General features: G+C 44.4%; 1 protein-coding gene across 3 annotated transcripts in view; it reads left to right on the top strand.

Moving 5' to 3' along the window:
- Positions 1 to 11,285, top strand: part of LOC124157416 (voltage-dependent calcium channel subunit alpha-2/delta-3-like) — a 244,510-nt gene extending 233,225 nt beyond the window's left edge. For 2 of the 3 annotated variants that reach the window (XM_046532111.1, XM_046532113.1), the window contains 3 exons: positions 6,182 to 6,196; positions 7,972 to 8,148; positions 10,830 to 11,285. In XM_046532111.1, the coding sequence (XP_046388067.1) occupies positions 6,182 to 6,196; positions 7,972 to 8,148; positions 10,830 to 10,949 (312 nt within the window). In that variant the 3' untranslated portion in view covers positions 10,950 to 11,285. The remainder of the gene's footprint in view (positions 1 to 6,181; positions 6,197 to 7,971; positions 8,149 to 10,829) is intronic. The other variant, XM_046532112.1, reaches the window with a different exon arrangement.
- The last annotated feature ends 2,041 nt before the right edge of the window (positions 11,286 to 13,326 follow it).

Below are 13,326 nucleotides of genomic sequence, written 5' to 3'. Positions count from 1 at the left end.
CGCCAGTTCAATTTTATTAAATGATAATATACGCAAATGGATACAAATGAGTTTTTTTTATATAATCTGGTATGCCATATTTATACATATTGAATATTACATGTATTAAAACTGTAATTTATTTATATAATCATTGATATTGTGTTGCAGAAGAGCTATGTTATCTGACAAGGTGGTACCCAGGTGTCACCTCCGGATAGTGTTCAAACTTATGAATGAGAAATGAAATTTTAAGAGGCATGAATTATTGCTTTAGTGTTCCATGGACACTAGTATTTGTGCTATAAATGGTTGAGAACAACACCCAGAAGTACACAATCCATGATGCAATAATACATCTCATGCACATGTTTATAGTGCTCTTTCTCACGCCTAGAAACAGGCTTGAGGAGTGTCCATATTTGAATTGGAAAGAAGGCATGGTAGTGAAGTGCATGGGATATATTGTTGTACAATGGTTTGCATTTTTTTACATGTTTTATGATTACTTTCTATGTAAATATCTTGAATAATTAACTTTCCAGCCTTGTTGGCAGCGAGGTAAAGTCCTTGCCTGCCAAACAAGGGGTTGAGGGTTCAAGTCCCACCTGGCTAGGTTGCCTCTATCCCCGGCATGTTTGCTAGTACATACACATGTAATCGTTAATTTGTAAAAAAAAAAACCTTGATGTAAAAGGACATTATGGGCTCTTTTCAGTGGAATGGGAATAAAAAATAAAATAGAAAATATTTTTGTAAATAAAAAACTGGGGCCCGTGGATGCGTAAGATCACTTATGCTCCAGTCTTTTTTTTGTGATGATTTACTCACTTAAAACTTAAGCTATCAGACCCATGTCAACATTCCCCTCTACCTCAAATCCCATATTTTTACTTTTCCCCTCAATTATTTTCTCAGTGATCATTTTTATAATACAGGATACACGCATGTGTTGAACATATCCAGTTTGAATGCCTTGGCGTGGCCACAATTGCGTGCGCTCAGTAGCGTGGTTAACATCGGACTCCCTTCGACCGTCTCGGTCGCTTTTTGCAGCATCAGAGGTCTTCCCCAAGCCCTTATCTGCTGCGGAATCTGGCGTCTCTGAGATCGTTTGTCGTGCTTTATCAGCGTAGTCTCTGAGACATCGGACCAGTTGTTATCGGTTGTTATGGCGGCGCCCAGTCAGCGGCGTGGGTCTATCATAGCGACCTCTGGCGGCAACGTCGATAAACTCTCCCGACAATTGCCGATCGCCCGGCGCACCAACGGCTGGCTCGCGGATTTGAAATTGCGCCGCCACACCACCCCCTCCGCAGTCTTTAGGCCACTAAAGATGTTTGAAAGAAAGAAAAGTTTTCGTTAGTGTAATTCAAGGGGTCGAGGAAAAGAAAGAAAAAAAAATGGAGCTACGGTGAAGCGGGCTCCGCCAGTGGCATTTTTTTTTAAGTATATCGCCTAGATGGCGAACTCCTCCAGGTGCCTGGGGAAATGGACCCTTCTCCCAGAGCGGGTTACTCGTGGCGCCTGGCTGGGATGGGACAGCGATGTCGCCGGAGAGTCGATGGCAGCCGGCGTTGTTGAGCTGGCTGGCGGTGGTCCAGTTGTACCACCGTCGTCGTGACGTCCGTCCTCTGCTGCCAAGGTGTAAGAGGGTTTCAGGCGGTCAACGGATATCGCCTTCTCTTTGCCCTTCCTGTCAACCACGAAGTACTTGGAGTCGCGGCGGACGACGCGGAAGGGGCCCTCATACGGCGGTTGCAGGGGGGGCCGGGTGGCGTCCGTTCTAACGAACACATGAGAGGCTGACTTCAGGTCCTGGTGGACAAATACTGGCCTCTCTCCGTGATGCGATGCGGGAACGGGTTGGATCCGTCGGAAGTGCCGGCGCAGCTTCGCGACGAACGACTCGTCCTCGTTCTCCGGTTTGGAAGGAGCGAAGAATTCTCCCGGAAGGCGAAGAGGTTCTCCGTAGAGAAGCTCTGCCGGTGATGCGCCGATGTCGGCTTTCCAAGCTGCTCGAATGCCGAGAAGCACAGCAGGTAGAGTGTCGTACCAGCTGTCGGTCTCGTGGCACATGATAGCAGCCTTCAACTGCCGGTGGAATCGTTCCACCATTCCATTGGCAGCGGGATGGTACGCAGTGGTACGGAGATGGCGGGCGCCGGTGAGCACGGAAAGCCGGTGAAAGAGAGCAGACTCGAACTGCCGGCCTTGATCCGTGGTGACTCTCAACGGGGTGCCGAAACGTGAGATCCAGCCGCGAAAGAACTCGCGTGCGACCGTATCTGCCGTTGCGTCAGATGTCGGAATGGCTTCAGCCCATCGCGAGTAGCGATCAACACAAGTTAAACAGTAGCGGTAGCCATTGGACACTGGCAGGGGGCCCACTATGTCGATGTGGACATGGTCAAACCGTTGGGAAGGGGGAACAAAACTGCCTGTTGGGGACACTGTGTGGCGGTGCACTTTGGAGCGTTGGCAGGGGATGCACGCTCGCGCCCATGTGCGGCAGTCCTTCCGCATCGACGGCCACACAAACCTTTCGGACACAAGTTTTGTGGAAGCCTTAATTCCGGGGTGGGATAGTTGGTGAAGCGAATCGAATACAGCCTTACGGAACGGCTCCGTTAGGTATGGCCTCACAGTAGGAGTCGAAACGTCACACCAAACGTCACTGTCGCATCCGGGGACGCGCACTTTCTTTAAACTGAGGGAATTGTCATTATTATCACTGTCAGCAAAGAACTGCGCCTGCGAGCGTGCCAGCGCGTTGAAATCTATACCACTCGATAGTGCTTCCACTCGCGATAGCGCGTCAGCGACTACATTGTCACGACCGGCGACATGCCGAATATCCGTGCTGAACTGCGCAACGTAATTCAAATACCGGAACTGCCGGGGGGAACACTTTTCGGGCTTTTGCTGGAAGGCAAACACTAGGGGTTTATGGTCTGTGAATATAGTAAACTCACGCCCTTCCAACATGTGCCGGAAGTACTTCACTGCCTCGTACACTGCGAGAAGCTCACGGTCATAAGGGCTATATTTACGCTGGGGCGGCTTCAGCTTACGAGTGAAAAAACCAAGGGGTTTCCACTCGTCACCCTCGCGTTGATTCAATGCACCACCTATTGCGTTATCTGACGCGTCACAAAAAAAGGGCCAGCGGCAATCGCACATCGGGATGTGCCACGAATGTCGCGCTCGCGAGAGCGTCTTTGCATTCATTGAAAGCGCGGTCTAACGTAACCGTCCACTCGATACCATCACTGCCCTTCACACCTCCCTTCAACACTTCGCACAGGGGGGATTGCACTTCAGCCGCATTCGGAATTAACCGTCTATAAAAATTAACCATACCAAGGAACTGGCGTAGTTCCTTCACTGTTTTGGGTATGGGGTAACACTTCACCGCGTCAATTTTATTAGGGGTGGGTTTTACACCGGAGGCAGTCACTTTATGCCCTAAAAAGGTTACTTCGTCAACCCCTAACACACATTTCGCCGGGTTAATCACAATCCCGTAGTCACTTAATCGTTTAAAAAGGGCACGCAAATGGCACTCATGTTCCCTGTCATCACGCGATGCGACCAGAATGTCATCAAGATACGCATACGCGTGATCGAGGCCTCGCAGCACTTCGTCGATAAAACGCTGGAAAGTCTGTGCAGCGTTGCGCAGGCCAAAGGGCATGCGTGTGAACTCGAAGAGTCCAAAGGGGGTGGTGAGAGCGGTTTTAGGGACGTCTTCGGGGGCCACAGGTATTTGGTGGTAAGCACGCACTAAGTCTATCCGGGAAAACACGCACTTACCGGCTAAATTGTGGGCGAAGTCCGCTATGTGCGGCACCGGGTAGAGGTCAGGAATGGTGCGCGCGTTCAGGGCGCGGTAATCACCGCAAGGGCGCCAGTCACCATCCTTTTTAGGCACCAGATGCAGTGCCGATGCCCAACAGCTGTCGGAGCGCTGCGCAGTGCCGTTCCGCACCATCTCCTCGAACTCCTGTTTGGCGATGTTCGCCTTGTCCGGTGCAAGGCGGCGGGGCTTGCAGGCGACTGTTGGACCCGGTGTTGTCTTAATGTAATGCATGGTCGTGTGCCGGAATTTGCAGGGGGTCCCAGATGGCCGGGTGATCTGGGGGAACTCAGCCAGCACCGCGTGAAAGCGAGAACTGTCAATTACAGTCTTCACCTGCGGGTGAGGCGAGGTCACTTCACGGCCGCGAGTCGTCAAAGAGGTGATGCCGTCAATTAATCTACGTTGGCGAACGTCGACCAGTAGATTATAAAATGATAGGAAGTCGACGCCAATTATCGGCCTGTCAACGTCCGCGACGACGAATCGCCAGCGGAAGTCGCGTTTAAGGCCGAAATTTAGGGCCAAGTCGAGCCACCCGTAGGTAGAGATCACGGTGCCGTTCGCAGCGAAAAGTTGATAGGCGGCTAATTCTTTCCGTCCTTTCACTTGGGCACGTGGATACACACATAGGTCTGAGCCTGTATCGACCAAAAATTCCGTTTTTGTTGCGGCATCGATGACGAATAGGCGGCGGGGCGTAGAGCAACGGCCATCGGCCGCCATTAACCGCTGCTCTTCGGGTTTTCCGCCACATAAGCACAGGGGGGGCGGCACTTGTGAGCAGCAGCACCGAACTTCCCGTGGTAATAGCAAAACCGCGGGTCACGGTTTCCGGATGGGCTGCGATGGCGAGGGCGGCTCCTGGAGCGCGAGCGGGCGCGGTACCTTTGAGTGCTCAACGCTGCGACCTGCCTCGTTAGCTCCGCCATTTGCTTCCGAAGTTCCGCCATTTCGGAATATGCTTCGGCGCTGGCGACCTGGGGTTGTGACGTCACCTCGCATACCTTGTCGGCCAGCTTCGCCAATCCCGCCAAATCCGTGGAATCCTGCGTGGCTAAGATCGCTTGGGCGGAGGATGGCAAGCGATTCACCTACAAAGTCCGCACAAAGTCGTCGGGTACGGTATTACCCGCAAGAGAACGGATGTGGCGGAGGAATTGGGAGGGCTTCCGGTCCCCGAGTTCCTCGTGTTCGAGGAGTTGACGGATGCGCGTTTCTTGGGAAGTGGACAAACGCGAAATTAGTTCGTCCTTAATGCGTTTATAAGGGGTTTCACTGGGGGGGTTCACAATAATATCCTCCACTTCCACGGCGTGGCGGTTGTCCAGTTGAGCGACCACGTGGGAGAATTTTGTGAGTTCGCTGGTTATGCCGGCGAGGGAAAACTGCACCTCCAACTGGCTAAACCAAAGCGCCGGTCGTTCCGGCCAAAAAGGTGGCACACGCATCGCTACACGATTAACAGAACCTTCGCCGGTTGGCGGGACTTGGTCCGGGGGAGTCGCCATTTTGGACGCCAACTAACACGATGCACAAAAATACACTTAAACGCAATGATCACGTCGGGGTCACCACTTGAGGGGAAGGTGCGGTTAACGTAAACAAAACCACCTCAAATAAAAACAACAGTATATTTTCGCGGAGTAATGTTACAGTATACGCCGGTTGGCGTGGCCACAATTGCGTGCGCTCAGTAGCGTGGTTAACATCGGACTCCCTTCGACCGTCTCGGTCGCTTTTTGCAGCATCAGAGGTCTTCCCCAAGCCCTTATCTGCTGCGGTATCTGGCGTCTCTGAGATCGTTTGTCGTGCTTTATCAGCGTAGTCTCTGAGACATCGGACCAGTTGTTATCGGTTGTTATGGCGGCGCCCAGTCAGCGGCGTGGGTCTATCATAGCGACCTCTGGCGGCAACGTCGATAAACTCTCCCGACAATTGCCGATCGCCCGGCGCACCAACGGCTGGCTCGCGGATTTGAAATTGCGCCGCCACACCCTGAAAACATCAAGTTAATAGCATTTGTTTTACATGAGTTATCTGTCACCAAAAAAGACCAATGTATATGGAGTTATGCGCCCTCTGGTATGTACATGCCAATATATATGTTCATCTCCGACTACCCCTCAAAGCTTGAATGCTTCCTGGTGGTGATACTTGTGTACCTTCTGTCGTGAGTAAACATCCTTTCCATTCCCCAGAACCTATACATATTTTGTCCTCCTCCCTTAGAACTTCATAAAAACTGAGTTTCAGTGTATGTGATGGATTTCATGTATCATATTCTCTTGTGTTAAAACTTTAACATTGTCACTTTCTTTCCTCTCATTCCTCATCGGGCAGGTCTTGCACTTACAGGGAAGTACTTGCTGTAGTAATCCCTGACCACTTAGCATTATGTCTCATTTCCTAATCTAGGTATATCTTCAATTGAAGTATTTTTTAATATGAATAAAATCCTTCAAATATAAACCTAACTTAAAATTAAGTAGATGGTAGTCTTTTTGTCTTCAAGGGTGATAATATTTCCAGAGATGAAGACAGAGATACTCCAAACTTTTCAATTGTTGCCTACTTGGAAGTCATTGTATCAATGAGTGCCATGAGTTGGTGTGTAACATATTTGTTTTTGTCTCTATTTCAATAATTTATATCTAGATATTGACTTTCTATTCTTTTCTGATAAAAAATTGGGCATAGAAAAAGGGCATATTGAATTTTTTAGGAATCAAACTTGTACTTTGCAATAAGCATGTCCTCAATCTGGTAAGTTAAAAATTTGAAAGAATAAGACTTTACAACAAAATTTTTATATGAATTGGAAATTTTTTTAAATTTTGTTTGAAATATTCCCTGAAAAGTTGTCTTTTAATGCATGAATTACTTCGCTCGCTGCTAGCCTTTAAAAGTATGGAACAATAAAATTTGCTTGGATGAAGCTTTGCTCTTTGGAGAACAAAGGCATGGGAAAAATGCACCATTCCCATTGAAATTAGGTAACAGAAGCTATTGAGTTACTGTGATATGAACTTACAATACTTCCAAAAATCAGGCCATGTTAATTTTCAAATTCAGAGAAAATAATGGAAATATTCAAGTGCAGAAAAATTACATTATTACATTATTCTTTTAATTTTTTTTAATTTGGTGAATGAGCTAAAGACTGTGGACTTGGATTCAAATGGTAAATAATTGCTTGCTAATTGAATGGTCTAGTGCAGGATAACCTTTAATAGATTGGATCAAGTCCTAACTCCTGAGTAATACCAGGTTTTAGGAAAAGCACTAACAGAAGTAAGTATCAGAAGCATTTACTCTTGCAAATATTTAGAAGTGAAAGATTTCAACTTGTCACTAATGAGCATAGGCTACACTTCATGCAGTGAGAGGTGTTTACAGGTTGACCGCTCCGCAACCAAGCTAATGCCTGTTGGTTAAACAGAATCAGTATGAAAATAGTTCCTCCTAGGTTTGGCAAACCTGCCTACCTAAATTGACTGGTTCCTTCAGTAGGATATGTGATATAATTCCCTAAGTATTCACTACCCTATCTACTATTTAAAGCATTACATCCAGTTGTCTTTAGGCTTGGCGTGTGAGGACATGGAAGACGTTTTTACAAATAAGTTATTTCCTGTCACCAATGGATGAAGGACATGAAAATATAGCCTGTGAAAAATTTATCTCGGCAAAAGTGTTAATTGTGCCATAGGAACTACTAGAAGTCCATTGCATGTGGTTTTACGTTCAATGTCAAAATTTTCCATGGCAGTTGTTTTAGTTTTCAAAACCTACATTTGTTTTTGCTGATTCTACAAAAAAATTTAGTGGGAATTTTTTTCAAGAAATTTCACACTTACCAACATAATCCGCAGAAAAAAAATTTTAATGATGAATCTCCAAAAATCTGGAACATTTTTAGATTACTTTAACAACCCCAAGATTTTCTATAATAAAGTCACAAAGTTTTTAAATAAATTTAAGAAAAAACCATCTTGGATCTCTAATTGTCCAACATAAGGTTCTGAGTAAAGTTCTGAAACAGCTTTAAGCCCTTTTGTCTTTATACCCATTATTCATGTTTGAAAATTAAATTGAATGGAAGGTAATATGTGAATTGTTCCATTTTACAGGATGGAAATTCCAGTAATGAAGAACAAGAAGAAGAATATTGGAGTCCAGATGGGTCGGAGATGCATGTCGAGTTGAAGGAAATTCATTACAACGACACTCACGTCTGTCATAAATTTAGGACTGGGAAGCTGCCCAGGGGAAAGAGGGTCAATACTTGTATCACCCAACATCCAAAGGTAAGAAAAGTAGCAACTTTAAATTCAAATCTAGGAGGTATTATGGCAGGTACTCGTTCATTGAAGCATTGGCTATGATGGCCCAGCCCAGTGAGAAATGGGTGGTGGAATCCACGTGGAACCCACGTGGAATCCACGTTGAGTGGTGGATATTTGGTGGTGGTGGATATTGAGTGGTTGGACCCACGTGGAATCCACGTTGATTTCAAGTGGATTTGTGGTGATTATCATAAAATGTTAAACAGAATTTCTAATTTGTGGAACTTAACTCTCTGGTGACATTGCGTCATTTATCATCCTGAAACCACGCTAGTTATGTGAAAATGTATCGCACATTCTATTTTTATATAATTCGTGGAAAGGCAGCCATGAGAGCACATGAAAAATCGTAGACACATATATAGAAGGTTTAGATATAGACCACCAGAGGGTCACTGGGAGTGAGAAATGGGTGGTGGAATCCACATGGAACCCACGTGGAGATGTAACGTGGATACCACGTGTTTTTGGTCGTGGAACCAACGTGGAACCCACGTGGAAATTTGGTGGAAAAATTAAAACAGCAGTAGGTGCTGTCCTAAAACCATTAAAACCTCAACCACTCTATATCTAAACCTTCAATATATGTGTCTACGATTTTTCATGTGCTCTCGTGGCTGCCTTTCCATGAATTATATAAAAATAGAATGTGCGATACATTTTCACATAACTAGCGTGGTTTCAGGATGATAAATGACACAATGTCACCAGAGAGTTAAGTTCCACAAATTAGAAATTCTGTTTAACATTTAATGCTAATCACCACAAATCCACTTGAAATCAATGTGGATTCCACGTGGGTCCAACCACTCAATATCCACCACCACCATATATCCACGAGTCAACGTGGATTCCACGTGGGTTCCACGTGGATTCCACCACCCATTTCTCACTGGGGGAGAACCTGACTCAGCGTAAATCCCGATAAAGATTCCACATTGTAATAAGTCGGGAAATCCTGCGATCACTCTTGACAAACTTAACTTTTTCATACCAATAATTTTCCTTTTCACCTCTTGCTTTCATTGAATGACCATGTGTAATCAGGGCCGGATTTACCCAAAGTTACACTATAGGCACCTCTCCATTGAGTGCCCCTCCTCACTTGAGTCTCCCCCTTACCCAACTTTTGTGATAATGCATTGCCACTTGCATGAGGTAATGTTCGGAAAAAAGGAATAAACAGATGTATGGCTGACAGCATAAATTTATGCTTGAATTTTTACGCAGGGAAAACATAGACAATTCAATTAAAGAAAAACAGCTTGGAGTAAAACTACATGAAACAGTTTAACTGTTATGCAACTAAAACACTTTATGAATACCCTTTCCAAAATTAATGTCTAGCCTTAATTCATACAGCAAAAAAGGAGAGTAACTTTGAAAATAAAAATATTACGTACTGCTGTAACTGAATGAACTGCCGCCCTTGAAGGCGCCCTTCGGACTGCGACGCCCCTAGGCACGTGCCCCAGCCGGCACAAACCATCAAATTTCTTTTTGGCAGCTGGATGTCATCCAGATGCAAAGAGTATGAGCGCATCCTTTCATATAGATGCCATCCATTTGCCGGTCCGCTGCCGAGGGGATGCGGAAGAGAGAGACCGCCGCACTTAGAGAGATGCCGTGACGATGAGGATGCACGAAAGTGCTGCCATCTAACTGCCGAAAATTGAACTCGGTCGAACCAATTTCCGATATTGCTTGTCTGGTTCTCTGTATCTCATGATTGTTTTACACTACTCGGGATAAATCAGAGCACGTTTTATTTCAAGAGTATAACTTTAATGACTCAGCATAAAACAAGAGACAGGCGAACAAAGGAATACAGGCGTACACAAGACAACATATGAGAACTTAAGTACAACATTGCTATCCATCTGAGTCCAAAACAAACGCAAGAGTTCAAATCCAGGAGAGTAGAGGCCAATGAGTGCGCGAGGGTCGATACCGGGAGATTAGACAAAATTGCTGCAATCGTCAGAATTAAAAAATATCACTATAAAACACGCCCAACACAACACTCAATCTACGAGGTACAACATAGGTATCCATCGGAATCCAAAACAAACGCAGATTTCAAATCCAGGAGAGTAGAGGCCAATGAGTGAGCGAGGGTCGACACCGGGAGATTAGTCAAAATTGCTGCAATGGTCAGAATTATAAAATATCACTATAAAACACGCCCAACACAACACTCAATCTACGAGGCTCCAACACGTTGAGATAGGGAAAGATGGCTACCAGACAACAAGTCCATACCTACTGCTGTAGTCATTGGTAGTACCGTATGTTCGTGAAAATCTTGAATACAATGAATAATTATAATAATAATAGTTCTTGAAATTTTATAATAATTAATGCGAGGATTTGCAGATATTTTTAAGTATTAAACCACATCATGAAAAATATGGCATACATGGCGCAACTAGCAAAGGATGACAGAAGGATATTTGGTACTCTAACGCGTCCTGTCACACATTGCATCCACTTCACATATAGATGCAGTATGGGCTGTGCCGGCTGGGGCCTATTTTGCCTTGCGGTAAATCCGACCCTGTGTGTAATGGATACAAAAAATTGTTACAGTTGACCCATTTGTCGTCATGTCCTGGCTAATAAATGCTGAAAATACTTTCCAGGAAAGGTTGAGTCTGCTCACGTGCAGGGGTTGTGCAACACAAATGCCAAACATCCTGTTGATGGTGCTTACCTCGCTCATGATTCTCATGAATAAGAAGTGGTATCTCGTTGCCTCCTGAGGTTGCAATAATTCTTATATTTCAATTTTACTCAGACTTTCCAAAAGTTTTGATCTTTCTCATTTCCATAATTTAAGGGATACTTAATATTGTTCCTCCATTTTTCCTCCATCCTAAAATAATAAGAAAAGTCCTAAAATTTAGGGCTCTATTTTCAAAAGCATGCATGAATGCATTGTTGCAATATTTTTCCTTCCATGAGCAACCTAAAATTCTAGTCCCAATAAAGTTGTTACATGTATATATATATTTGATTGAATATCAAATATATTTGTTATGATCTTTGTAAATAAACCTAATACTGTTATTTTGATAATAAAATTTTCCTGATAATAACTTGCTGTGATGTACTCATTGACAACTATATTCAAGCTGTAATTATAAATTCTTGTAGTACACCTAAGAAGAGCTGACAGTAACAATTGAGAAAAATTTAATGCAACCTTCACACCTACCTCCAGGAATATCACTGTAAAAAATCTCTTATATATTTTTAGCAGATTTAGGGGAGGGCATGGGGGCAGGTGCCCCCCCAGATGCTTAAAAAATAGACAAGATTTTTAATGTGGTTATCATTACGCTGGTTTTGTTATGTGTATTACGGAGCCTGAATCTTTTAATTTCACATTGATAACTTTCATGTTAAAATAAAGAGTATATTTTGTACAGTAATTGTTGTATGTTGTTTTTAATTGTTGTCTCAATTATGAGGAGGCCGTTAGCCTGTCAGACCCTTGTGACCCCCCAGAAAAAGTCGTGAATCTGCCTTTGGGTAGGTGTGAAGGTTGCATTAAATTACTCTCAACATGTGTCCCTAATATTGTGCACCCATAAATTTAAATTGAGAATTTTCGATAGTTACATCAAAGTGCACCATCATTTCTGAATTATGATCAGTCAAATTAGTGGCCTTGTATGGAGGAGGTCAACTTTGGTTTTCATAATTGGCATAATTTTAACTAGACACTAGAAAAGAGGCACTGAAAGAGTGCTATACTTAAAGTGCCCCCTCACATAGTATTCAACCATGGATCGGGCAGTCTTTTAAAAATCTCTGCCACCACCAAGATTAGTACTCTGACTTGCAATAAGGAGTCAAAATATATAACCCCCCAAGCAGCAATCAATATCTCAATAACATCCTAATTATCTCCAAGTACGGCATCAGAGCAATATCCATGTTGATTAATGTCGTATGGATATCTGTGAAATACACAAAGGAACTGCCAAACAACGTTGCAGGGATGTCCAACAGTGGACACGGAGGCTCATATTGTAACATCTCTCAGATATTCACATCATTGAAAGAGTAAATAATTAGTGTGCTTATTGTTTTTTTTTTGTAATCCTCAGGCATGCAAACAAAAAATTTGTGCTCATCAATTCTACGCAGCTGTGGCATAACTATGGGGGGGATGAGGGGATAGATCCCCCCCCCCCAAAGCCTAAGATGATTTTAAAAAATGTTTAAAACTATTGCCTAGTTTCGACACTTAGTAACTGCATTTGCTTAAATTTTAATATTTAGAGCCGAAATGATGTAAAATGTATTTGCGGGCATGTCATTTTTCAAAATTTTCCCGGACCCCCTGGGGTTGCTAGGGGGTCCGGGACCTCCCCAGGCCATCCCATCACCCCCCAAAGAATATTCTTTGTTACGCCACTCTAACGCAGAACATATGCGACCTATGGATACTTTTTGGAATAAACATTTTTTAATATCACAAACATTACAACTTGTATATCTATGCGATGTCATTTTTACAACCTGTCGTGGATGTTATATATAGGATAGCTATTTAATCTTGTCAAGATATCTTTCGTTTAATAACAACGTGTTTGGACACCCATATCTTATTTATATATCCAATGGATATCGTCTGCTGCTTGGGCCATCGCTTTAAACTGTGACTTCAGCCGTTCTGTTCGCTCATGAGGTTCACAGGAGAGCAGATCGCTTGATCATCTGGAGGAAATGGTGGTGAGGAGGGTGGCGACAGAAAGGGAAGGAGACGGGGCAGTTTTCTGGTGACTCTTTGTATTCGACTCCCATGCCTTGCGCTTGGAGGCCGTCTTTCTCAAGTGCCTTTTTCGGGCACGCCAAGTGAAGTGTGTCCGAGAATTCAAGTTCGCCTCGCTGTTGCTCACTCAAAAAAAAATAAAACTCCGTTTCCCACTTCCACTCTCTTCACAGATGACGGGAGCCGAGCGCCTTTCTTGCTTCTTGCCCGCGACGAATTTCCATAGATACCCCAGTAAACACCAAGGAGGTCGACGGAGAAAATTTCCGGCGGTTGGTGGGGTTGCGTTATGGAGAAAGGGGTATTTTTCGGGGGAGAAGAAGGAGTCTCATTTGGAGTAGTACAGCGTTTTTCCC

The sequence above is a fragment of the Ischnura elegans genome, chromosome 4 (genome assembly GCF_921293095.1).
Source record: "Ischnura elegans chromosome 4, ioIscEleg1.1, whole genome shotgun sequence".
Taxonomy (NCBI): domain Eukaryota; kingdom Metazoa; phylum Arthropoda; class Insecta; order Odonata; family Coenagrionidae; genus Ischnura; species Ischnura elegans.
The sequence above is the reverse complement of the archived record's forward strand: the minus strand, read 5'-3'. Positions and strand labels throughout refer to the sequence as shown.